This window comes from Anopheles moucheti, chromosome 2 (assembly GCF_943734755.1).
Source record: "Anopheles moucheti chromosome 2, idAnoMoucSN_F20_07, whole genome shotgun sequence".
Lineage (NCBI taxonomy): Eukaryota > Metazoa > Arthropoda > Insecta > Diptera > Culicidae > Anopheles > Anopheles moucheti.
The window spans coordinates 83,846,292-83,872,082 of record NC_069140.1 but is presented as its reverse complement, the minus strand read 5'-3'; the positions used below and the strand labels follow the sequence as shown (position 1 = coordinate 83,872,082).

The 25,791-nt window shown below is 47.2% G+C and overlaps 5 protein-coding genes across 10 annotated transcripts; 4 read left to right on the top strand and 1 right to left on the bottom strand.

Moving 5' to 3' along the window:
- On the bottom strand, positions 1-25,018 carry LOC128306560 (sodium-dependent transporter bedraggled). The gene is made up of 6 exons (XM_053044104.1): positions 23,902-25,018; positions 5,871-6,642; positions 2,851-4,169; positions 1,691-2,194; positions 1,310-1,623; positions 1-1,247 (listed from the first exon to the last, which is right to left on the bottom strand). The coding sequence occupies exons 1-6, from the start codon at positions 25,016-25,018 to the stop codon at positions 378-380; spliced, it is 4,896 nt and encodes a 1,631-aa protein (XP_052900064.1). The 3' UTR covers positions 1-377.
- On the top strand, positions 6,933-8,913 carry LOC128306567 (cytochrome P450 9e2-like). The gene is made up of 3 exons (XM_053044116.1): positions 6,933-7,238; positions 7,328-8,592; positions 8,660-8,913. Exons 1-3 carry the CDS (start codon positions 7,027-7,029, stop codon positions 8,827-8,829), a joined length of 1,647 nt encoding a protein of 548 aa, XP_052900076.1. The 5' UTR covers positions 6,933-7,026; the 3' UTR covers positions 8,830-8,913.
- Positions 9,239-14,458, top strand: LOC128306577 (probable cytochrome P450 9f2). Of its 6 annotated transcripts, none has more exons than XM_053044167.1 (3): positions 9,239-9,423; positions 10,055-10,313; positions 10,390-12,074. In XM_053044167.1, the coding sequence occupies exons 2-3, from the start codon at positions 10,102-10,104 to the stop codon at positions 11,801-11,803; spliced, it is 1,626 nt and encodes a 541-aa protein (XP_052900127.1). In that variant the 5' UTR covers positions 9,239-9,423; positions 10,055-10,101; the 3' UTR covers positions 11,804-12,074. The 6 variants fall into 6 exon arrangements, with proteins under 6 accessions (XP_052900127.1, XP_052900118.1, XP_052900110.1 ...); XM_053044158.1 differs by having other exon boundaries at positions 9,240-9,423; positions 9,997-10,313; XM_053044150.1 differs by having other exon boundaries at positions 9,240-9,423; positions 9,939-10,313.
- On the top strand, positions 15,141-17,061 carry LOC128306616 (probable cytochrome P450 9f2). The gene is made up of 2 exons (XM_053044179.1): positions 15,141-15,490; positions 15,560-17,061. Exons 1-2 carry the CDS (start codon positions 15,279-15,281, stop codon positions 16,965-16,967), a joined length of 1,620 nt encoding a protein of 539 aa, XP_052900139.1. The 5' UTR covers positions 15,141-15,278; the 3' UTR covers positions 16,968-17,061.
- Positions 17,283-19,144, top strand: LOC128306625 (probable cytochrome P450 9f2). Its single transcript, XM_053044191.1, has 2 exons — positions 17,283-17,529; positions 17,598-19,144. The coding sequence occupies exons 1-2, from the start codon at positions 17,318-17,320 to the stop codon at positions 18,994-18,996; spliced, it is 1,611 nt and encodes a 536-aa protein (XP_052900151.1). The 5' UTR covers positions 17,283-17,317; the 3' UTR covers positions 18,997-19,144.
- Positions 25,019-25,791: the final 773 nt, after the last annotated feature.

The following is a 25,791-nucleotide window of genomic DNA, read 5'->3' as shown; positions in this document are numbered from 1 at the left end:
CGATTTTTTTATTAATAGAAGAGAATATTTCTCACAGCGACGATGTCTACGTAGTTCCTATAAGCTGGATATACTAATACTACATGCAGCCCAGCTACAGCAATTGGTGCGCAGGTTGGACTTCATTAGAAATCGTTATTGTTTTGAGCACATTGTTTGTTGTGATGCAAATGCTCGCTTTGCAGCCTAACTACCTCAGGATGTTCACTGACACCCGTCGTACAGTGCCACGAACGATACGTGTCTACGCAAACATAAGTAATCCTATAATCTCCACACAGTTTCGACCGGATGTTCTTTGCAAAACATATACAGTTCAGTAGTGTATTCCCGTGTTGTTTTTTGTCCACGTTTGCAGGCGTACGTTTGCTTCGGTTTTATATCACCGAATCGCGTCCGATAGAAGCGTCCCGCCCGCTAGTTCCCGGTGTCCGATTGCCGACATCATCGTACACGTCATCATCGTCGTCGTCGTGCAGTGTGATGATGCTCGAGTCACCGAGTGGAGCGGCGGCCAGGACGAGATTTTCCATCGAGTGTCCGCGGCGCAACAGTGTATTGCGTAGCGTTTGCGTGAAGCATGACCCACCGTTCGGAGGACCGGCCGTTTGGCCCGGTCGCAGTATCTGGCGCACATCGGATGCGGTAAAGTTTTGCTGATGTGATGTTGTTTCCTGCGCTGTGTCACCGGGTGCGTTGAGCGACCGATACCTGCGACCACTGCCCAACGTGGCCGAGTTGTAGAGTATGCGGGGTGCTGTTGGATGGTGATTTAGCTCGAGCCCTCCTCCAGCGGCGTTCAGGCACGGGCCACCATATTGTTGCAGTGCGGAACAGTAGTCGGGCGGTGGAAGTTCATCGCCCGTGGAAGGGTTAGCCGATTGGCTGTCTGCCGCCAGGGGCAGTGCTGTGCGCGGTCGGATCGATGGTGCGCTTCCACTCGGTTCCCCTATCAACCGGCGTACGCTTCGCCGGATGCTGTTGCGCAGCAGCTTGGCAATGCGTGCTCCGGTGGCCGTGGTGTAAGAGGGTGGCGGTGTATACTTTGGAGGTGCATCATCGGCGTCACGCACCGATCGTGAATCCATCGAAAGTGTGATGGTCGGTTCCGAACCATCGCGACCGGAACCGGCATTGGTAGTGCTCGGTTGCAGGGGCGAAGCTGCTGCTGCTCGCCGTGCATGCATAATACGGATGGAGTTGCTAGTATCGCCATCTATCGGTGGTCGCAGTAGTAAATCTACCCGCTAAAAAGGCAAGAAAAGTATTAGAGACTACATGGTAGATCATCATGGGGCTCTATACTTACGTCCAATATGTCGGGTGGACCGCGACACAGGTAGCGATAGATTTGTATCACCATTACCACCGGAACCAGCAGCAAAAAGCTGACCTGCACAAAGCCACCGACCTGGCGTGCCCAAAGCGGCCAGTAGTTGTTCGCTCCCGCTCCTGCCGCCGATGTCGCTGACGATGACCAGTTGAAGAGGGCGGCACTGTTGGATAGCCGATACTGGATGATGCACATGAAGATGAGCCCAATCGGTAGCAGAAAGTTCCAAGCGAATGCTACAAAGGCCGAAAACGATTGCAGTATCTGCAGATCGTTGACTAGAATGTCACCTGCAAAACGGGAACCAAATCTGTTAGCAAAGATTGATCCTGGTTTTGTTGCCACAGATTCACTTACTTGTGAATGGACGACCGCGCACCAGAAACAATGCTAGGATGTGTCCGATCCAGAGCAACAGCACCCACCAGGCCGCACCGAGGATCGTGTCGAGATAGTGCACGATGTTGATGCCACCCTCCGTAGCTAGTGGCATTCCGAGCAGCAGCCCCGTCACGCAGCTCAGCAGGATGGAGGACGGTGCATCACCGATAGCGCCGGCGATCGGTTTCCACATCACGCACAGCTGTCCCAAACCGAACAGTACCAGTGCCATGTAGCCGACCGAACCCCAAACTGGGGCAATGTGCTCCGGTGTAGTCGCCGCGAGTGCTGCTGGGAATAGTTCGGTGACGAGCCGCAGTGCCTGGTAACCGGATTCCCGGCTCGGGTCGGCATACGATCGTTTAAAGCTCTCACCAACAACGGTCGAATAGCGAAGAAGCCACCGGTTCGGCATGGTTGCATGTTGCGGTGGTAGCGGTTGATTGGCCGGCCGAAGGAAAACGTTCGTGCCCAGATTTTCTGTAGGCGAAAGAAAGATAATAATAATTTATAATAATGTTGATCTTTGGGGAAAATCATTAGGAGATTCGCGACGGCAATGAACCTTTAGACTTCAGTCACTTATTTGAAGCATCAATGAAGAGTCATTTGAATCTTGGTTAATCTCTGTAAAGATACATGAACTTCTAATGGTTTACGAGTCTTTAAAAATCGATTATCTTCAAAGGTTATAGGTTTTGTTATGAATTTTCAAGGATTCTATCTAAAAATGACTCCAGAAAATCAATCGATTAGAGTGTAGCGAATCTTGTGAATTGAGTTTTTCATATGAACCCTTAATGAGTAGTCAATCATATCGACTCTCGAAGGAATCCTCAGAGCATTGGCCTTAATTTGGAATGATTCATAAATCTTAGAAGATAGAGTATCCAACACTACAATGGATCCATCAATGTTTAGAGAATATCGTTTTTCTATACATGGATAAATTATTGGAAATTCATGAATTCTTGAAGAGTTGTAATATTTTGAACATGCGTGAGTCCTATGAGAGATATTGGAGATTTGTGAATATTTTTAGAATCATATTTTTCTGCCTAAACTTTAATAGATTTAGGAATCTTTTGAGATTCCGGTTACCTTGAGTGTAAAGGGTCTCGCATCACAACACTTACCGTACGATCCCGGGAAATAGTAGTATCCCCGACTGTTCAGGATCTGCACACAGGCACTACCCAGTACGGCGGCCAGAATCAGTACGACGAGCGTGATGAACGCGACCAGAAATGCGTCCCGTCGTAGCTCACGACGCGTCCGCACATTACAGCTTCCCTTCCGATTGCTGCGACAGTTGATCGCATAGACAGACACGCCGAGCAGACCCCACGTTAGGAAGGTTTCCTGTGCCGCACTCGTCCAGCTGCGTGAGTTAAGGAAGAAATCCTGCCAATCCGTCGCCGGGAAAATGTTTTGCACGCTGTCGTAATTGATGAACGTGAGGAACTTTGCGCATACCGCGGCTAGGGCAACGAACGCACCGAGAAACACCCCTATGACGATCTTCCCTAGCGAGCGTATGCCACGGCAGAGAGTCACAAACACGAGCGTCCACAGGATGGCCATGTTGAATGCCAGCTGGAAGCGTATTGCTCCGATGCCGCTGCTGCGGTTAGTCGTCGGCGATGATGGCAGAATGCGTGCACCGTACCCGAGTGGAATCGACGATGCTTGGTGTGCGAGATAGTAACGTTGCAGTACCACACCGTTAAAGTAATCCGCCACCGTGTCCGGTAGTCGGTAGGATTGGTTGTCCTGGTCAACAACACCGCGATACAGTGGGAACGGTTCCTGCCAGCGATACTTTAAGTTCCGCATGATGAACGCATCCCGGAAGTACACCAACACCCAGGCAAGCGAGATCGCCGAGTACAGGGTGATGAGGGCCTGGGCAACTAGCAGCGCTATGCCGATACCCTTACAGATCGGGCTGATGCGCCACATCGTAACAGGACCACCGCGAATCCGTGCACCAAGTACCATCTGCAGCCACAGCATCGGTATGCCGAACAGGAGCGAGAAGATCAAAAACTGCACGACAAAGTTCGCTCCGAAATGGACGCTAAACACGGCGAAGCGCGATATGTTGAACAGACCTAGCGTGCAGAAGGTGGTCGCTAGTGAGCGCGAGATGGCATGTGGCCACCGTGCTTTCGGTCGTCCATCACTGCGGCGGCTGCTGCGCTGAGGGCTGGCATCGACCTCCGATTCGTCCTCACCGGTCACAGTGCGATCTTCCGGTCCGGATGGTTCTTCCACCTGCGTACCTTGTCCGGTGGAGATGGTTGAACTGTCCGGAAGTCTTCGACCGCTGGCTGATGAGCGTGTGGGAACCGTACTAAGAACGGGGTTGAGATCATCCCTTACATCGCTGTTCCTAGAGAAGGAACCCACATCCGTAGATCCATCAAGCGGAGGTTCCGATACATGGTGTGCTCTGCAAAACAAGACAAAAGGAAATATTAGTATTCTGCGTTGTTCAACTCTTACAAAATTTGTATGTCCCATTACAGATCATTAAATGGCACCGTAAACACTGAAGCCTTTGCACCACAGTTGTAAAACATGTTGGCACTTTTGCTGGTTGCGTTTGTAACACCAATGTACACTTCCGGTTTCTTTTGACCAATGTCAAGGACTAGGTCATGTCTGGGAGCGCCGTGCGTAATAGCTTATGCCATGCAGCACTTTCCACGTCACGACGTTGCCTACTAGCGATGCATTGGTGGGAAAATATCAATATGCTTCAAAGTGCAGCAAAGTTGAGGCAAGTTTGTTTAATTGTGGTTGCTACGGTAACGACAACGGCACAGTGTATTCTGTTCTAGCTACAGTGCATGGCATGACAGTAGGCGTTGAATATAGCCTGTAGGATGATCTAAGCAGCAGGGATTTATTTTTATCAAGAAAGTGACTTTAAAGAATCAAGTTGATGGTGGCATCATCGGCGTTCCTGCTAACAAATCCTAACTTACGCAGCGGTGATGTACAAATGCGGTGATACGCCCTTTCGTTCCAAAAAAAGTCGTCCAAAATTTCACCTATTTTAGGTCAAAAGTCAGCACCGACAATAACATTGATGTTGAAATACGCGCTGCTGCTGACTGTCAACAGGTTTTTCTACAGTCTGAGGAAACGTCTCTTCTCAAAACACCTGTCGCGACAATCGAAACTGGGATTATATAGAACTTATATAGTTCCTGTACTCACATACACCTCTGGGACATGGACATTGTCCATAACTGACACAACTCTCTTAACCGCGTGGGAGTGGAAGATGTTCAGAAGGATTTTCCGTATGTGTGGAAGAACAATGGAGGAGCCGTCACAATGACGAGCTCCGTGAGACGGCGAACCTACCGTCGTACAGCGGATTAGATTCGCTTGGCTCTGGTGGGCTGGTCACGTCATGCGAATGACACTGGACGACCCAGTCCGTAAAATCCTTTTAGGTCGTCCACATGGACAGAGGAGGTGTGGAAGGTCCTAATTGATCTGGAGTGATGGTGTTGATGCGTCAGCCAGAATGGATTAACTGACAACGGCGCCTAACTGTGAGCGATTTAGAGGACTCCTGCAGCAGGCCAAAACCACGAAGCGGTTGTAGCGCCTAAGTAAGTAAGTAAGTTAGTCTGTAGAGATACAAAATGGCATCAAGGGTACCTTCAAATATATGTCTGGTAACGTACAATGTGCCCAAATACCCAGTAGTGTATTTGGTAAAGTTGCCAGTTTTCACACGAAAAGTTCGGTCTAAAAAAACCATCCGGACCAAACTCCCGTACGCAGAACTGACTCTCCAACTTCGCGTAAATAAAGTCAAAGAAAGTCAGAAATGGAAGACCTAAAGTTTTTGAGGTTGTGTTGTGCCGGTAAAGAAGAAGGTAACGTCGTAATGACGTATTATTTACAGTCAAACATCCCAATACCGAAATCGGGAACATTTGTGCAAAGTCATCCCTGAGTGAGAGTAAACAGATTTTTATTTGCATACTCTTGCAAGTGGTGGTGAAATAACGCCAAATGTTGCAACACTAACATCAATCACACCGGATGGTTAAAGCCCGAGATGATTCATGTGACTATACATATTTCCTTTTTTGGAGCTGGGGTGGAAAGAAACGTGTAAAGCAAGTACCTATCGGTGGCGTTATCAGTACCCGATGCTATCGAGCTACAGGTAGTTGTCGTAGATAGCAGCGACACGGGGCTCGGGTTCCGAGAGCTGCCCATCGAACTGCCTTCCGACTCGCCCGTATATCGTACGTCGTGGTGCTGCTGACGATGCTGGTGATGATGACGGTTGGCTTGATGCGATGGTCTCAGGTCCTCTAATGGCGGTGCCGTAGGAGTTCCTGGCACACTGTTCGTGCATATGATAAGCTCGTTTGTGGTAGCATCCCGCACAACCGTAATAGATCCGATGCGGGGCTGTGATTGTGCCCGGCGTCCGGCCTGGCGTGCCGGTCGTTCCTGCACGATCCCATCCAGATCCGTTTCGAGCAGTTGCGGTGGAGCAGGAGAAGATGAAACAGAGGCAGGTGGAGCGGATGCTACGATCTGTTCCCGATCGGTTCGTTCGACAAACGGTATCGGAGAGGGTGGTAGTGCAACTACCAACGAAGGTATCACACCCAGTGTTTCCGTTTCCTGCATTTCATCCATTGGTAGCGTAGTGATGGAGCACAATTCATTGTTCGCCGGTAGAGATTCATTGCTGTCAGCACTGGATAGGGTTGCCGCTGCTACATTTACGGACGGATGGAGTTGGCTGATCTCCTGTTCGGGCAACTCTATCAGGTGCTTCTTGCGCATCGAATTCCGATGCCAGCTAGGATGGTGATGTGGAGGAGCGTCATCATTGTGCCATGATTGACCATACCGAGGCAGTGTGGCGGTGGATGTTTGGCCTGGAAGAAAGTCAGAAAACAACAGAAGAATGTGAGAAAATATGAATGGAACGAAACTAACACATGATAATGCGGAGTACACACGCTCCCACACGTGAAGTGCCTATCTACGAACCACAGCTGACGCCAGTTATTCCTCCCCAAAATGTTATGGGCCTCTCGCGTCGATTTGTAATCTTTATTCGCGAAGCGACACACTGGTTGCTGGTATTTGTGCAGGCGGATACGAATACAGAGTGAATATAAAGGCAATAGGCAGTTGTGTTTGCCCAACATTCAGTACACAACGAACGGCCGGACAAAGTAGGCATCGGAGTAGCAGCAAAACAGAAATCTCAGGGAGTGTGTGAGTCATCCAGGCAAGCGACGCTTTGCAGTTTCAAAATGGAGATCAGCTTAATAACGCTGGCCCTTGTGGTCGGCCTGTTTGTGGTGGCATATCGGTACTTTACGAAAAATTACTTCTACTTTGCGGACAAACCTATCCCGTTCCTAAAGCCATCGTTCCCGTTTGGCAATGCTGGCCCGATTTTTATGAAGAAAGTGACACTGTTTGAGCACTTCAAAAATCTATACGATGCGTTCCCCAATGGAAGGTAAGAGAGTGATACAGGCCCACTGTCTTTCAAATGCCACTGACTGATATGTTATCTGATAACCTCAATTTCCTTCTTATCTGGAACAGAATACACGGTATGTTCAATATTCGTCAGCCGGCATATGTTGTGCGTGATCCAGACCTGGTGAAACAGATCACGGTGAAGGATTTTGATTACTTTGTCGACCATATGACCACCGGGTTGGAGCAAACAGAGGAGAACACTAGCCACCTGCTACTGTCAAATTCGCTAGTAGCGCTGCGTGGACAAAAGTGGCGTGACATGAGAGCGACTCTTAGTCCGGCCTTTACCGGCAGCAAGATGCGGCTGATGTTCGAACTGGTTGCGGAATGTGGCCAAACGATGGTCGCACATTTTCGGTCGGAAGAACAGAAGGCCCGGGCAGCCAGTGGTACCGGTTTGCAGCTAGAGATGAAAGACGTGATGACGCGCTTTGCCAACGACGTCATCGGAACGGCCGCTTTCGGCATTAAGGTGGATTCGTTCCGAGATCCAACCAACCAATTCATCACCTTCGCCCGGTCGGTCACGAATCAACAATCGTTCGGTAAAGCGTTAAAAATGATTGGTTTTACCTTCGCGCCAAAGCTTATGATGCGGTTGAACATCGACTTTCTTACTCCGGAAGAGAATCGGTTCTTCCGCGACACGATACTGGAGACGATGCGAATACGCGCGGAGAAGGGCATCTTCCGGCCGGATATGATCGAGCTCTTGATGCAAGCGAAGAAAGGCAGCCTGAAGCATCAACAGGCAGATGAACCAAAGCAGGAGACGAGAACGGCCGAAGGATTTGCCACTGTGGAGGAGTCACACGTTGGACGACGTGCTCATGACCGTGTCTGGTCCGACACGGAGTTGATCGCGCAGGCATTTATATTCTTCTTTGCCGGTTTCGAAACCATCTCCTGGACGTTATCCTTTGCACTTTACGAGCTGGCAGTGAACGACGATATTCAGGCACGCTTGTTTGAGGAAGTGCGCGAATCGGAACAGTCGCTTGAGGAAGGAAAAACGCTTAGCTACGAAAAGCTGCAATCACTGTCGTACCTTGATATGGTTGTTTCGGAAACACTTCGCAGATGGCCCATCGGTACGGTGCTAAACAGGGAGTGTGCCCGGGACTACCAGTACGATGATGGACAGGGTGTGAAGTTCACCATTGAGAAGGGTTCGCTGATATTCATACCCATCGTAGGTATACACTTCGACCCGAAATATTTCCCCAATCCGGAACGTTTCGACCCGGAGCGGTTCAATGAGGAGAACAAGAGAAAGATTCAAACTGGCACGTATTTACCGTTTGGTGCCGGACCTCGCAATTGTATTGGTAAGTTTTGATTGCTCAAATGACAGTCTTCCTTTTACTAAAGCGCTCCGTTGTATGACGTTTACAGGTTCCCGATTTGCCCTGATGGAGGCGAAGGTCGTCCTCTACTATCTGTTGCTTCATTTCCACGTGAAACCGTACGCCAAAACGCAGATTCCATTAAAGTTGAAGAAATCATCCACTCAGTTCCAAACTGAGCACGGGATTTGGTTGGAGTTCCAGTCGAGAAGCAGTTAGAACGGTACAACGCAACAATGCACCGTTGGTGATAATTTTAATATCTGTCGTTTTTATAAGCCAAAATGATCAGCATAATATATAATCATCCAATCTGACAGAGGCGTTGCGTTCTAGTATTGTGGTTACAATTTGACCAAAGACCGTTTGCAGATCGCTTCGCCAGTAATTATTAGATTACGGGATGGAGGGAAGAAAAAACCGCACATCGGTCTCTGTCTTCTCCATTCGTCAACCTAAATTTACACTCCCGAAAAAAAATATGCTGAGTCAGTTTGTGTATCAAATGTTGCCCACCACCACCCCGCAATCTGCTCCCCTAAAAATACACATTCAAATTACAGTCCTCCCACTCCGTTCCGTGTATGGCATCCGGGGAGGCGCGCACACTGTTTGAAGGTCACATCAATACTTGCGATACGTGTGTGCGTCTAGCGCTACGCCGTCATTAATCAACACTGGGGGAACTCTAACGCCTATTCCGGACCGTTTGCCGCTGGTTAGTTCTGGACAACGCGTTTGACCGAGCGGACGTAAAATCGCTGTCCATCTGACAGCAGAATTATCCATTCATCAGCAACCGGAATAAGTCAAGTAAGTGAATAAAAGTTGGTTGTTGTGTCTCCTATATTTAGCAGTGTTATCTACGGTCCGGAAGCTGTTGTACATGAATACAACTCGAATACACAAAAGTTTGCCCTCGCTTTGCGCTTCTCTCACTTTGCGCATTGTTTGCCCAAAAAGTGAGATCATCAGACCAGCGGAATGTACGATGTGCGTGCCGGGTCTGTGTCGCCTCACCGATCGATTCTTGGTTTTGCGTCGTAATATGATTCGGTTCCGATGTTTCGAGCGAGATATTACTAATAACTGTTGGGCTATAGGCAAATCGTAGTTCCCAAGGCTCTGTTAAATTCATACGTTAATGGTATATGACAGTGATGAGTGAATATCAGCGATACGGTTTCTGTGATATAGATTAAATTAATGACTTATCGCAGTTACAATAACTGTATCTTTAGTAGCATGAAATCGATGGATGTTTTGTTGTCTATCATGCCATGCGTTCAAGTGTTTACTAACGCACCTAATCTAATCTTTCGGTACAGAGAGCGTCTCCTGAACGACGCCTCCACATATCGCTTTCATTATTAAACCAACGACAAGCCGGCGGCAGATTGGAAGCCAAACAAAAAGTGCAAACCAGTTTCTCTCCTCGCAAAAGCGGTTGATTCCTTTTAGGTGAGGAGCAGTGGTAAACGCGATAGCGCAATGGCGTACGACACGGTGACGATAGCGGCCATTGCCGCGATTCTGGGTTTGCTGTACTACTACGTACGCAGCCGGTATCGCTATTTCCTGGACAAACCGTATCCACACCTGAAGCCCACCTTCCTGTTCGGTAGCTCCGCGCCCATGCTGTTACGCCAGCGGGACATGATCGAGCACATTAAGATACTCTATAACATCTATCCGGATGCAAAGTAAGTTACGGGGTGTGAGAAAGCGGAATTACCATTACTGTTCCACTAATTAACGTTTGGATTCTTCACACTAAAGAGTGGTCGGTGCGTACGACTTGCTTACCCCGAACCTGATGCTGCGCGATCCGGAGTGCGTGAAGCAGATCGGAGTAAAGGATTTTGACTACTTCACCGATCACACGCCGTTCGTGAAGAGTGAACACGATGTTATGGAAACGGACAACATGTTTCTCAACTCGTTGTTCTTGTTGCGGGGACAGAAGTGGCGCGATATGAGAGCGACTCTAAGCCCGGCGTTCACCGGCAGCAAGATGCGCCAGATGTTTGAGCTAATGTCGCAGAGTTGCCAGGGTATGGCACAACATCTTCTCAAGGAGGCGCATGAAGACGAGTCCAAGCAGGTGCACGAGATGAAGGACGTCTTTTCGCGCTTGGCCAACGATGTGATCGCATCGATCGCGTTCGGGATTCAGGTGAATTCGTTTTCTGACCGAAAGAATGATTTCTACACGCGTGGAAAGAAGTTGACGAATTTTGGCTCATTTTGGGCGAGCATTCGTTTCATGCTGTTTTTTATGATGCCGCGGCTGATGCTGAAATTGAATATCGAGCTGATGGATAGGGAGATGTGCCAGCATTTCCATGCCATGATTATGGACAATATGCGAGTTCGCGAGGAAAAGGGAATCGTGCGGAATGACATGATCAACATCTTGATGCAGGTGAAACGAGGTGTTCTGGGTCATCAGAGGGATGAACCCGACGTCAAGGATGCTGGATTCGCAACAGTGCATGAATCTGCCGTTGGAAAGAAGGTGATAACACGCGAATGGTCTGAGAAGGAGTTGGTGGCGCAGTGCTTCCTGTTCTTCCTGGCCGGCTTTGACACCGTCTCGACTGCTCTGGGATTTCTGGCGTACGAGCTGATGTTACATCCGGAGATACAGGACCGGCTTTACGAGGAGATCTTGGAAGTGGAGGAAAAGCTCGATGGTAAACCATTGACATACGAAGCCGTCCAGAATATGCGCTACATGGACATGGTTGTGTCCGAGTCTTTGCGTCTTTGGCCACCAGCGCCGATGGTTGAACGGTACTGCACCCGCGACTACACATTCGATGATGGCGAAGGATTACGGTTCAAGATCGAGAAAGGACGCACCGTCATGGTACCGGTAGCTGGTTTACACAGCGATCCGCAATACTTCCCCGACCCGAAGCGATTCGATCCGGAACGCTTCAGTGAGGAAAACCGGCACAATATTAACCCGGGAGTTTATCTTCCGTTTGGAGTTGGGCCGCGCAACTGCATCGGATCACGCTTCGCACTGATGGAGGTGAAGTCGGTCATCTACTATTTGCTGAAGAGCTTCACATTCGAACGTTGCGATAAAACACAGGTACCTATGAAGTTGAAGCATAATCCGGCTGTTCTAGTCGCGGAAAATGGGAACTGGATTCGTTTTAAGCCGCGTAAAGTAGATAACTAAGGAAATGAAATGTTCAACATACGCAAACAAAGCACCTTCAATAAAATTCAATCACCAAAACTGAGCAAATGTTGTTATCGTTATCAATTCATGTTAATTAGTTAATGAAAAAATCTATCTTGGGGACCTATTTATGGACATCTGTGCCCAAAAAAGGCTTATCTCAAATTGCCAAGCAACCCAAATGATAACGTCTAGTCACACGTCCTCGTTCTGTTATGGTCATGAAATAAGCCAATGTTATCTTCAAACGACTAACGCCACACCACCATTCATAATGCGGGACGGCTAGCGTCTATTCCGAACAACTTGCCGCTTGGCAGTACTGAATAACGCGTTTGGACGAACGGACGTAAGGTGCTATCAACGTTACATCAGATTTGCTTATTCATCGGCTATCAAAACAAGTCAAGTAAGTGATTGAAAGTGTGCCCCTTTATTGATCAAGAAGTGAGCATCAGCGACATTTAAGACATTCAGTGTGCTCTTCAGACCTGATATGTTCAACGATCCGGGTATGTCTACAATATGGCATCTTCGTGACGTTTGAATTTCAGTGGATACAGCTTCTATGATCGAATAGTTTGGAAGTTTAAAAAAGTGTATACATATGTATCCTAGGTAGCATCGGTGGTTACCATATCAACGCCTACAGTAAACACTTGATGTTTTGTTGTCTGTCATCATACCGGAGTGTTGAAGCGTGCACTGACCGCATCTAATCTAATCTTTTAGTATACAAGCGTATCATAAACGACACTCACACACATTGCTTCCGTTATCAACCCAAAGACAGCCGGTGTGGCGTCCAAAACCAAATAAAATGTGCAAACCAGTTTCACCGCTGACACTGCCGGTCAGTTTCTTTCAGGTGACGAACACCAGCAGCAGTACAATGGCGTTCGATACGGTGACGATGGCGGCCATTGCTGCGATTCTGGGTTTGCTGTACTACTACGTACGCAGCCGGTATCGCTATTTCCTGGACAAACCGTATCCACACCTGAAGCCCACCTTCCTGTTCGGTAGCTCCGCGCCCATGCTGTTACGCCAGCGGGATATGATCGAGCACGTCGAAAAAGTGTACAGTACCTTTCCGGAGGCAAAGTAAGTTACGGAAATAGATAAGGTTAAACTACTAACTATACTGGTCGACTAATCATTGTTTTGATTTCTCGTAATGCTAAAGAGTGGTTGGCGTGTACGACCTGCTTACTCCGAACCTGATACTGCGCGATCCGGAGTGCGTGAAGCAGATCGGAGTAAAGGATTTTGACTACTTCACCGATCACACACCGTTCCTGCCCAACGAGCACGATACGATAGGTTCCGACAACATGTTCCTCAACTCGCTGTTTATGCTGCGGGGACAGAAGTGGCGCGATATGAGGGCCACACTAAGTCCGGCGTTCACTGGCAGCAAGATGCGCCAGATGTTCGAACTAATGTCTCAGAGTTGTCAGGGTATGGTGCAGCATCTTCTCAAGGAGGCGCGTGAGGACGAGTCCAAGCAGGTGCACGAGATGAAGGACGTCTTTTCGCGCTTGGCCAACGATGTGATCGCATCGATCGCGTTCGGAATTCAGGTGAATTCGTTTTCTGACCGAAAGAATGATTTCTACACGCATGGGAAGAAGCTGTTGGACTTTACCTCATTCTGGTCCACCATTCGTTTCATGCTGTTTATCACAATACCCCGGCTGATGCTGAAGCTAGACATCGAGCTGATGGATAGGGAGATGTGCCGCTATTTTCAGGCAATGATTCTGGACAATATGCGAGTTCGCGAGGAAAAGGGTATCGTGCGGAATGACATGATCAACATCTTGATGCAGGTGAAACGAGGTGTTCTGGGTCATCAGCGAGACGAACCGGATGTCAAGGATGCAGGATTCGCAACAGTGCATGAATCTGCCGTTGGAAAGAAGGTGATCACACGCGAATGGTCTGAGAAGGAGTTGGTGGCGCAGTGCTTCCTGTTCTTCCTCGCCGGCTTTGACACCGTCTCGACTGCTCTGGGATTTCTGGCGTACGAGCTGATGTTACATCCGGAGATACAGGACCGGCTTTACGAGGAGATCGTAGAGGTCGATGCAAAGCTCGATGGTAAACCATTGACATATGAAGCCGTACAGGAAATGCGTTATATGGACATGGTTGTGTCGGAGTCTTTGCGTCTTTGGCCACCAGCGCCGATGGTCGATCGTTACTGCAACCGAGACTATACCTACGATGATGGCGAAGGATTACGGTTCAAAATTGAGAAGGGTGTCACCGTCATGGTACCGATCGCAGGCTTTCATAGCGATCCAAAATACTTCCCCGACCCGAAGCGATTCGATCCGGAGCGCTTTAGTGAGGAAAACCGGCACAAAATCAACCCTGTATCGTATCTGCCGTTCGGCGTTGGACCGCGCAACTGCATCGGATCACGCTTCGCACTGATGGAGGTGAAGTCTGTCATTTATTATTTGTTGAAGAGCTTCACATTCGAACGTTGCGATAAAACACAGGTACCATTGAAGTTGAAGCATAATCCGGCTGTACTGGCTGCTGAAAAGGGAATCTGGATTCGCTTTAAACCGCGCAAAGTCAGCAACTAAGGGACTCCAATGTTCAATACCGAAGCATCTTCAATAAAATTGAATCACAGAAAAATGAAGAAATGTTGTTATCGTTATCAGTTAATGTTAATTATTGGGTAAGCAAGCTGACCAGGGGATCCTTATGCTGGTTGAACATTTTTGGGCAAAACTGCTTATCCAAGTGATAACATATGGTATCGCGACCTCGTCATGTGAAAAATAACAAATCCGACACATTATATTCTACGCTCGAATTGTCTTATTAACGGGGGCGAGACATTCAAAGCTAACCCACTTTGAAAACACACAAAAATTGTTTGTCATTCACTGATGAAGTTGGAGTTGTACCAAGATTACTTTATTTTCCTGTTTCGCATGAGACGTGTTTGTTCGACTCGCGGTGTAAGGCAAACGGCATCTAAATTGATTGAACTCCATGAACTGCGCGTTCGCTGCCATTGATAAGATATATCAGACAGAGGTAGAATTAATAACTAACATAGGCGATAGGCGGGAAGCACACTCATGGTGATGATGCTCATCATGTAGTAGGCATTTGTTTAATTATTCATTTTGCGGCTCAATTTGCAACCGGAGATGGTAACCGTGGCGACCCGGTGAAGGGGGGGACCACACTGTGGTTGGATCATTGACGGTTTGGGGCACGAACAGTGCATCTTAGAAGGTCAAAAACATTGTCTAGATAGAGAGCTTATTAGTCGGAGAAAAAAACTCACCGAGAACGCACGGTTTCTGGTAGTTAACGTAGATTAATATTTCATTAATAACGTCAATCTTCATCTATTTTTTTACAGAGTTCCCAACGGTGAACTTGAACAGTAATGGTGGTACTAGAACGTGGACTAATCTCCTGAACACAGTGTTATAGAATGGAGGTGAACTTAGTGTTTGTGATTGGATTTGTATCGGTGCTGGTCGCGTTGTACTTCTACCTGACGGGCAATAATAAATTCTTCGAGAGTTATCCCATCCCATGTCTACCGGTAGAGCCATTGTTTGGTAGCTACCGACGGATATTGCTGAAGAGGATTTCATTAATCAGCTTCATTCGCTCAAGTTATGAACTATTCCCGGATGCAAAGTACGTTCATCCGCCTATTGGTTTAAAAATTAAACCTTTACTTATATTGTCGTTGTCTGTTTGTTGTAGAATGTACGGCATGTTCGAGATGCTAACGCCAATGTTTGTCATCCGCGATCCGGAGCTGGTGAAGCGCATCACGGTGAAGGACTTTGATCACTTCATCAACCATCGACAGTTGATATCGGTAGTGGAGAGCACAACTGCCAACAACTCTTCCGTCGTATTTACGAAGGCACTCTTCAATCTCACCGGGCAACGGTGGCGAAATGTGCGTACTACGCTCAGCCCTACGTTTACTGGCAGCAAGATGCGCCAAATGTTGTCTCTGATTGTGGAGTGCAGCGAAAATATGGTACAGGCACTGGCACACCCTGCCGCAGAGGAGTACGAAATGAAGCAGCTTTTCATATGCTTCACTAACGACGTTATTGCGTCCTGCGCGTTTGGAGTACGCGTCAACTCATTCCAGGACAAACAGAACGTTTTCTTCCGCAACGGTAAAAACTTATCGAACTTCGGTCGACTGCATGTTTTTCTCAAGATAATGGGATACCAGGTGTTTCCGAAGTTGATGAACTGGCTAGAGATAGATATATTCGATCGCAAACATGTAGAATTCTTCACGGAACTATTTAAAAAATCGGTCCAGGAACGTGAGCAACATGGTATCATTCGTCTAGATATGATCCATCTACTGATGCAAGCCAGCAAAGGAAAGCTGCGACATCAGCCTCAAGAGCGCGAGGAAGTGGAAAGCTTTGCAACGGCGAAAGAATCAAATGATGAGAAGATTCTACCAGACGCTGTAGTGACGCTTAGCGAAACTGAAATGGTGGCTCAATGCTTGATATTCTTTTTGGCTGGTTTCGACATAATCGCCACTTCAATGTCCTTCCTGATGTACGAGGTAACGATTGCATCCGACATTCAACAACGACTGTACGAAGAGATCCGACAAGTGTCGGATTCCCTGGAAGGTAAATCGCTCACCTATGACGCACTGCAAGGTATGCGCTATCTGGACATGGTTGTTTCGGAGACGCTACGAAAGTGGCCACCGAATCCTGCTTCTGATCGACAATGCAACCTGGATTACAAGGTGGATGGTGAGGGTGATGCTCCTGATATCGTCATCCCGAAGGGTGCTATAGTGTCGATCCCTATCGTTGGACTGCATCATGATCCACGTTACTATCCCGATCCAGATCGTTTCGACCCGGAGCGATTCAATGAGGAGAACCGACAGAATATTCCATTGGGAGCCTACATTCCGTTCGGAATAGGGCCACGCAACTGCATCGCATCCCGATTCGCATTGATGGAGGTGAAGGCCATCGTGTATCATTTGTTACTGCACTTTGAGTTTCTGTGCTGCGATCGTACGCAAGTACCAATACAGCTGGGAAAAGGTTTCACCCCTTTGCAGGCAGAAAAAGGCATCTATCTACAGCTGAAACCTCGGCAGAGGAAATAGTTGTCTCATTTGCAAATGCACCATGAATCTCAATTCTTTAGTACACGCTATGACATTTGTAAAACGATCAGTATTGCACTAACAAGGGTTAATAAAATTGGATATAAAGTGGTGTTGGAATGTTGTATATCTCCAAGGATTTTTGAGCCGTGAAACAAGATCAATTCCAGAAAGAAATTAATCCTCTTTAATAGGAGTAAGTTGAAACAAAATTAAGAAGTTCTTGGAAAACGTATTTTCCCAATACTAATAACATTTCCGTTCTTTTCTTACAGGTTTTTCTGTACAAGCAGTGAAGAAAGTGATTGAGTGGAATATATTGACGTGGAGTAGCAATACGGTGTTGCAAAATGGAGGTGAACTTTGTGTTTGTGATTGGATTTGTATCGATGCTCGTCGCGTTGTACATCTACCTGACGAGCAACAATAAGTTCTTCGAGAAGTTCCCCATACCGTGCCTACCGGTAGAGCCACTGTTCGGAAGTTATCGGCGAGTAGCAATGAAGCGGATTTCATTCAATGAATTCGTACGCTACAACTACGAACTATTCCCAGATGCAAAGTAAGCATATCCCCTTGGGGTTTTGGGTTGTTTGTGAAAGTGTTTCTTCCTCTCTTTCTTTTTGGTAGAATGTTCGGAATGTTCGAGATGCTCACGCCAATGTTTGTCATCCGCGATCCGGAGCTGGTGAAGCGCATCACGGTGAAGGACTTTGATCACTTCATCAACCATCGACCGTTGATTTCGGCCGACAGCTCGAAATACAGCAACTCTACGATCATGTTTTCGAAAGTACTCTTCAACCTTAGTGGACAACGGTGGCGTGACGTACGGACCACACTCAGTCCTACGTTTACCGGCAGCAAGATGCGGCAGATGTTTACCATGATTGTGGAGTGCAGCGAAAATATGGTACAGGCACTGGCCAATCCTGCCGGACAGGAGTGGGAAGTAAAGGACCTTTTTGTAAGCTTTGCGAACGACGTCATCGCTTCCTGTGCGTTTGGCGTACGCATCAACTCATTCCAGGACAAGCAGAACGTTTTCTTACGCTACGGTAAGGACTTTTCGAACTTCAGCCGTTGGAAGGTTTTCTTCAAGATGATGGGCTTCCAGTTGTTCCCGCAGCTGATGGCACGACTGCAGCTGGATATATTCGACAGCAAGCACGTAGAATTCTTCACGGATCTGTTCAGACAATCGGTTCAGGAAAGGGATACCCATGGCATCGTACGTCCCGATCTGATTCAGCTACTGATGCAAGCCAGCAAAGGAAAATTGCGCCATCAGCCTCAAGAGTGCGAGGAAGTGGAAAGCTTTGCAGTGGCGAAAGAATCGAACGATGAGAGGATCCTTGCAAAGGATCTCACGGTGCCGCTTAGTGAGAGTGAAATGGTGGCCCAGTGTCTTTTGTTCTTTTTGGCCGGGTTCGACACGCTCGCAACCACGATAACGTTCCTTGTGTACGAGGTAACGATTGCACCCAACATTCAACAACGACTGTACGAAGAGATCCGACAAGTGTCGGAATCTCTGGAAGGTAAATCGCTCACCTATGACGCACTGCAACGTATGCGCTATCTGGACATGGTTGTGGCGGAAACAGTTCGGAAATGGAACCCTGCACCGGGTACCGATCGTCTTTGCAACAAGGATTACAAAATTTCAGACGAACCAGAAATCATTATCCCGAAGGGTTCGGTCGTGTTTATTCCCATTACCGGGCTGCACTACGATCCAAACTTCTATCCCGACCCAGATCGCTTCGATCCGGAGCGTTTCAATGAGGAGAACCGGCAGAAGATCCCATTGGGAGCCTACATTCCGTTCGGCATAGGGCCACGCAACTGCATCGCATCCCGATTCGCCTTGATGGAGGTGAAAACGATCGTGTACTATTTGCTACTGAACTACGAGTTCAAACGCTCAGTACGTACGCAAACTCCGGTAAAGCTGGCTAAAGGTTTAACTCCTCTCAAGCCCGAAAAGGGCATCTACGTGCAGTTGAATCCGCGGAAAAAGATTTAGGATACGATGAAGCCTCACTTAAGAAGCCACGAATGTTTGTTAATCTCGTTTAGCAATGTATAATCTCTGCACAAATAATGGACAATAAAAATTAAACCACTGTGCTGTCGAAAGTCTTATTCTAAGAGTCGGCTGGTATATGGCCCAATTCTAATCTTTGTTTTCCCTTGTTTATGTCTTTATGTCTTTTTAGACAATCGTTTCACTCAAGAATTAAACTCAAGAAACTGAAAGAATTCTCAAAAGTCCACACTACTATGGCGTTACTGTTGCTTAGTTCTTTGTTATTGCTCTTGCTTCTTGGATTGTGTTACGACACAGTCAGTACGTTCAGGCAGTGGAGGATCAATCCCCTTGGAGGCCCAGGGCGGAATTTTTCAAGGGGGGCCCATAATTTTGCTACGGCATTATCGGTGTTAGGGAGATGTACTTCAAACATGATGTAATAACACCAGCAAAGTCTCGGAAAGAAAGCTCCCTTGCGTACATCTCAGAGTTCTGTTGCGTAGCCCTGTAAACGGGCCTAGTAAGCTAGTCTCTATATATAAACGTTTGTATGCGCTAAGGAGAACCATAACGCCACTACTTGGATCGCCATTAGCTGGTACGAAATTCCATACAAAACCAGCTGTTTTCAGATTGCCGATACCAGGAGAGCATCCACGGAAGAGGTAGCACCTAGTACAGCAATTTTGGTCGAAATCCGCCGAAAGGTATGCAATGTTTAAATACTAACTTTCCCGTTGGTCGTGAAAAATTTCTTCGAAAACTACCAGTTTTCGAATGTATAGTACCAGGAGAGCATCCACGGAAGAGGTAGCTCCTGGTACTGCGCCGTAAGGTATGCAATGTTTATACACTAACTTTGCAACCAACTTGCAATGCGCCGTCAGGTATGCAATGTTTATACACTAACCTTGCAACCAACTTGCAGCAAGATGGCGCCCAACTTCGTACTTGCATGCAACAAACTTGCATGCAAGCTTGCATGCAACAAACTTGCATGCAAGCTTGCATGCAAACTTGCATGCAAGTTCTTGCAAGCAAATTCTTGCATGCAAACTTGCATGCAAGTTTGCATGCAAGTTTGTATGCAAGTTTGCATGCAAGTTTGTATGCAAGAACTTGCATGCAAGTTTGTATGCAAGTTTGCATGCAAGTTTGTATGCAAGTTTGCATGCAAGTTTGCATGCAAGTTTGTATGCAAGTTTGTATGCAAGTTTGCATGTAAGTTTGCATGCAAGTTTGCATGCAAGTTTGTTGCATGCAAGTACGAAGTTGGGCGCCATCTTACGCGCCATCTTGCTGCAAGTTTCTTGCTTGCACCAAACTTGCATTGCAAGTTGGCTGCAAGGTTAGTGTATAAACATTGCATACCTTACGGCGCATACCTAGTGTATACACATTGCATACCTTACGGCGCAGTACCAGGAGCTACCTCTTCCATGCATGCTCTCCTGGTACTTTAAAATTCGGAAACTGGTAGTTTTCGAAGAAATTTTTCACGACCAACGGGAAAGTTAGTGTTTAAACATTGCATACTTTTCGGCGGTTTTCGACCAAAATTGCTGTACTAGGTGCTACCTCTTCCGTGGATGCTCTCCTGGTATTATACATTCGGAAACAGGTAGTTTTCGAAGAAATTTTTCTCGACCAACGGGAAAATTAGTGTCCTGGTACTGGTGCAATTTCGTTTATACTTTAAAGTCACAAAGACGATATTCTTCTCTACATTTAATTTATCACATAGAAACAAATGTTTTATATAACCAAGGAAGATATTTTTGATCAATTTTCTACCTTGTAAATTAATTTTTTTTGCTATAAATTAACTTTGTTGTAAAATTTTCAAAAATCGCACAATCGGCACAAATTTTTTGGGGCCCCCAACACGGCGAGGCCCTAGGCGACCGCCTACTCCGCCTACCGTTTGATCCGCCGCTGCGTTCAGGGTCGATTATTTGCATTCGAACGTACTTCACGCACCGAAGTTCCGGTAAAACTACAAAAAGGGTTCGTCGCTTTAAACAGTGTGAACGGCATCTATGTGACCTTTAAACCTAGACATTCTTGAGGTCCCTTGAGGTTTCTATCAACCATGACGATGTCCAGCACCACCAAAAAAGGCACCACCTCTTGGTAGTATTCTTATTACTAGATGTATACAAATTTATCGCTGAGTATTTTATAAATAAATATCCCCCAAACAACCCTCATACCCCTGGGTACTTGATAAACACTTGATCGGTTTGGTACTTCAATCGATAGTAAGTTGTTCTTCCGTCTGGATAGCAGCCAGCGCTTAATTGGCATCGATTGAGTTGACACCCACACAGAGAGTGGCTCTGTTATCTGTCTTTTAATCTGTAAATTGAAATCATGCAGGACTGGTGTTATGACTCAACATGTTCCATTGTTTCGCACTCCTTCCATTGACAGTCACACGCAAGGGTGTGTTAATTGCACTCGCGTCTATTTCTAGATCCCGCAACCGTTAGACGTCTGCAAACTTCACATTTGGAAAAGAGGTTAGGAAGGGGTTCTTGTACTACGCGTGGCCCGTCTAACAAGATCTACATTAACCTTGTTAGCTACCCGCCACGAAATGCTGTTGCAGAAACGGTTGTGCCTTGTGGACCGAAACATGTCAGCAAAGATCAACGATCAACGGCCGGGACCAGACACGGGTAACGAGACTCAAGGCAGGGTTAGTTACCCTTTTGCAATTCGTGACGCGATCGTGACGAACTGAATCCGATTACAGCCGGTTTCACTGCACTAAGCGCTCGTGCGCGCGATGAATGGGCTTTACTTTATTGAATTTGGTCCTCAGGTTCACCCTTGCGAGAGCGCGCGCGCGCGCGCGTCCAGTGTGCGATTAATTTAGGTCAATTGAGTTTAACCGAATTATCTAGCAATTGGTGGTGCGTCTCGCGTGATGTTGTTCGGTTCGGTTCGAGTCATTCCACTTTCCCTACGGGAACTCTTATACTGCCATCCAGCACTCCACGCTTTACACGACGGAAGAGTTGTGTCTGGAGTTGGCGAAGTTCCTCCACACGGTAAGCCATCTGTTCTACGTTTGGCACTCGACATTTTCGCAGCGTGTCACGTAACGATTCGTTCTGACATTCCAACAGCTCTACCTCACGATCGGTACGTTCGATTTTGGCTTTTACCTCTTCCAGCTTGCTAACCCACTGGTTCACATCCCCGCTTAACCGGCCATGCTGCTGGGTAGTTTCAAAGAGCACCAACTTCTCCATCAGCATCTCACGCTTCACTTCCGCCCCGAGCCGTCGCAGCTCGTAGTCGGTGTGCTGTGCGGCTCGCAAATCTCGCTCCCCAACAAGCCGCTCAATTGCGAAGCTCTCCAAATGCACCCGAAGCGCATCGCTACCAACGCTTTGACGCTTCTGATCGATTAGTGCACACTGGTCGACGTTCTGCCGTTCGATGGCACGCGTCTCGAAGCGAATCTTCTCCGTTGCGGTTTCACACTTCCGCACCCAGGCGAGACAGAAGGCCTTGAAGTGGGAGAATGGGAGCGGTGAGGCGGGTGCTCGGCCACTTTTTAGCTTGCGCAGCGCAATCTTGGTTTCCAGTGCGGCTAACACACGGTCGGATTCGGCAATCGTGAGCTGATGTTCCTCAAGCTCGGCCAGTTGATCCGAGAGCGCTTCAAACTCGATGGAGGAAGATGTTCGCAGTTGATGTTCCATTTTTTTATTCTGTTACTGGACAACTCATCATCTAGATAGCCTTTGGCCACGGTACACCAACTAACTAAGGTTGCTGAGATTGAGGACTCTAGTTGTTTTTTGTTTTCGACAACTACTTTGATCCTTCACTTTGCTATGAGACATTTTAACAGACTATGTGGGTACTATGTAGTGTAAGCTCCCAAACGATTGAAGATCAGTGAGTTGGAACTCTTCCTACGTCTGCAATGTGTAGTGATTGGATACGATGTGGGAAATGGATACGAAGTGTCTTTCGGAAGATGACTTCCTCATCAAGAACCTGGCTTTAGTTAACTTGGTTAAGAGGCTATGAGAAACAGAACAGAAAAAAGTATAACGCAGCACAAACTAACTAATTTAACACTAGTCCCAATCGAAGCAGTCCTAGAAGCCATGGCCGTCATAGGATCATTGTCACTCTACGCTCTACGTCTGTTTTCGTTAGTTTTCAAAGTGCATCTTAGAGTACGACCAGATACAATGGAATTTACTCTACTCAGTAGTTCCGGAGAATTTATCTCCCTTACGATAATTTTACTTATAAAAGTAAATTACGCATTTTCACGACGAGTTGTCAAAGTATTGAGTCCAAAAATCGACCGATTTTTCTGAACCGGTTCGATCTTTTTGGATCACGAATTAGACGAAATAGACGACGAGCACCAAACTACTGAACAGAATTCAAGTTAAGATCTTACTATTGATTTATACAATGAGATGAGACAATGTGGATCAAACAACTCTCTCGGCTGTCTTCGAAGAAAACTTAACATTTTACAAGCTTTTTCGACGATTTCGTTGTGATAAAGATGGAAGTCAAGTTTGCGGTCAAGTGTAACTCCTTGGTTCTTAATGCCATTGTAGCGCTGCAATTTTATACCTAATATACTGGAGTTGAAAACAATGGGACAGTTAGAACGGTGAAACGGCATTGACGAACGCTTATGAACAGAGTCGAAGTTTTCAGGACGTTAAATAGACATCAGTCAGATAAGACATCAATAAACTGATTGATTGTAGGGCAAGACAATCACGAGAACACCTTACAGGAAGAAAAAGCCTAAGAACGTCCGCATATAACAATCATTTATGCTATTCATAATTGTGTTACGTAATAATTGAAAGAGTCCTTAAGTAACTCTCGTGTAATCCAGTAACTCACCATTAGTGCTGTGTCTCGTTTCCGGTGATCTTTCACACTCGATCCTTCTGCCGTCGTCTGGAATGGTTTGCATTTCGGACGCTCCTCGCCCACAACCATCGGTCGCTTTTGGTTGACTTACGACCGACCTACGCAAGGAAGCACCACGCTTGAATGCGTTCAGAAATTGGGTACGCTTCTGCTTGGGCAGCGTACAGAAATGCTTGATGTCACCAAACTTAATACGATCCTCCAGATACGCATCGTGCAACGTCACAACACCACTTTCACTAGCATTACCGGCAGTGTCACCCCGTACCTTGGGCTGGTAATACTGTACACTTTCGCCAACCGATTCCTCACTGTCTGCACTCCGACACTTGCGATTCAACTCTAGCGACTCTTCTTGTACGGAAGAGTGCTCTTCATTACCGCTGGCACTATCACCCGCGTCACTGTCACCTGTACCGTGCACCTCATCATCATCCACACCATCCATCTCGTCCAGGTACGCGTCCAACTCCGACAGATAGTCTACCACCTTCGCGTTTGGATCTTCCAGGAAACTTTCCACAAACTTCCGATTCAATTGAAGCTTCTTCTTCTTGAGCGTGCAGTACGCACCGCCAAATGGGTGCCGCGCAGTGTCCGACTGTTGCGTTTGTACCGTGTCACTGCCACTGCGCGATCGTCGCACTTTGCGCAGTGTGCAGAAATTACCCAAACTTTCCGGACCGACGTCTCTGCTGCCTGCGGCGTCCTCTGCTTGGCGCGTTTGCAGCTGCTGCTCACTGTTGCGCCGCTCGCAGAAATTCTCGAACGTGCTCATGTTCTGCTCGTACAGCAAGCTTCGGTTCGATTCGGCAAGATCCTCCAAAGTCGGCTCCCGCCGGAAGCTTCCGACGGTGGAATTTAAACGCCCACCGACACCACCCATCCTGGCCGGCTGTGGCCGTAGCGTGTAGAAGTGACCACTGTTTGTGCCCCGATCTGGCACTTGCTGTCGCTCGCCGTACTCTGCCACCGATGCCAACCGGGCCGGTGGTCGCGGCAACGTACAATAGTCCGGGATCACACCGTCCGCCATCGTTTTGGCTGTTGATTGTGAATTTGTGAGATGATTTACAGCTTCCTCCATGGTTGAGTCCGGTCCAACGGCAACGACTTACGTGCCGCTCGCGTAGGTGGGTAGATGTTAGCAACAGTGAACTAAACTTCTTTATCCTTCCATCGACGGCGTTTGCAACTTAGCACCGGGCAGGTTCGCAAGCTGGTGCTATATTGGAGCCGATCCAATCACTTCCTGCTTCGGACGTGCTGTGCCTTCACCGTGGTACATCATTCGATGGGCAGGTTTTGCTGGGCAGGTCTGTACAATAGCAAAGAAAGAAACAAGACGAACAATTAAATTGTGTATGGGTGGATGAATTATTATTCTTTGCGAATCTTCCCAATCCATTGTACTTAAATGGCAATTTGCTCAAGTAGAAATAAATGTAAATGTAAAAGTAAAACTATGGTACTACTACCAAATTCACTTTTACAAAACTCTAAATATACAACATTAAGCACTAAGACCCTGAGAATTGACGTTGCAGGCAGTATTGGACGCTTAAATACTCAGTCAATCAGCAACTGTCGGGGTTAACAATTTTGTATATAACTTTTATTTCTGATACAGGGTTTCCCGCTAATAGATGGGAAGGTTGCTAGTGGCAACCACAAAACAAAACACTTTATTGAATGCGCAAAACTGGCTATTGAATCGTGTGCACAATTTGGCGAATGCCATGCTCTTTATGTACAGGCGGGTTCGAGAGTTGAGATGTGTGAGAGATGCGGTGTAAAACTCTATATTTATCAACTATTTTACTTAAAAAATAACAAAAGTTTCGTGAACTTTAAATGTAT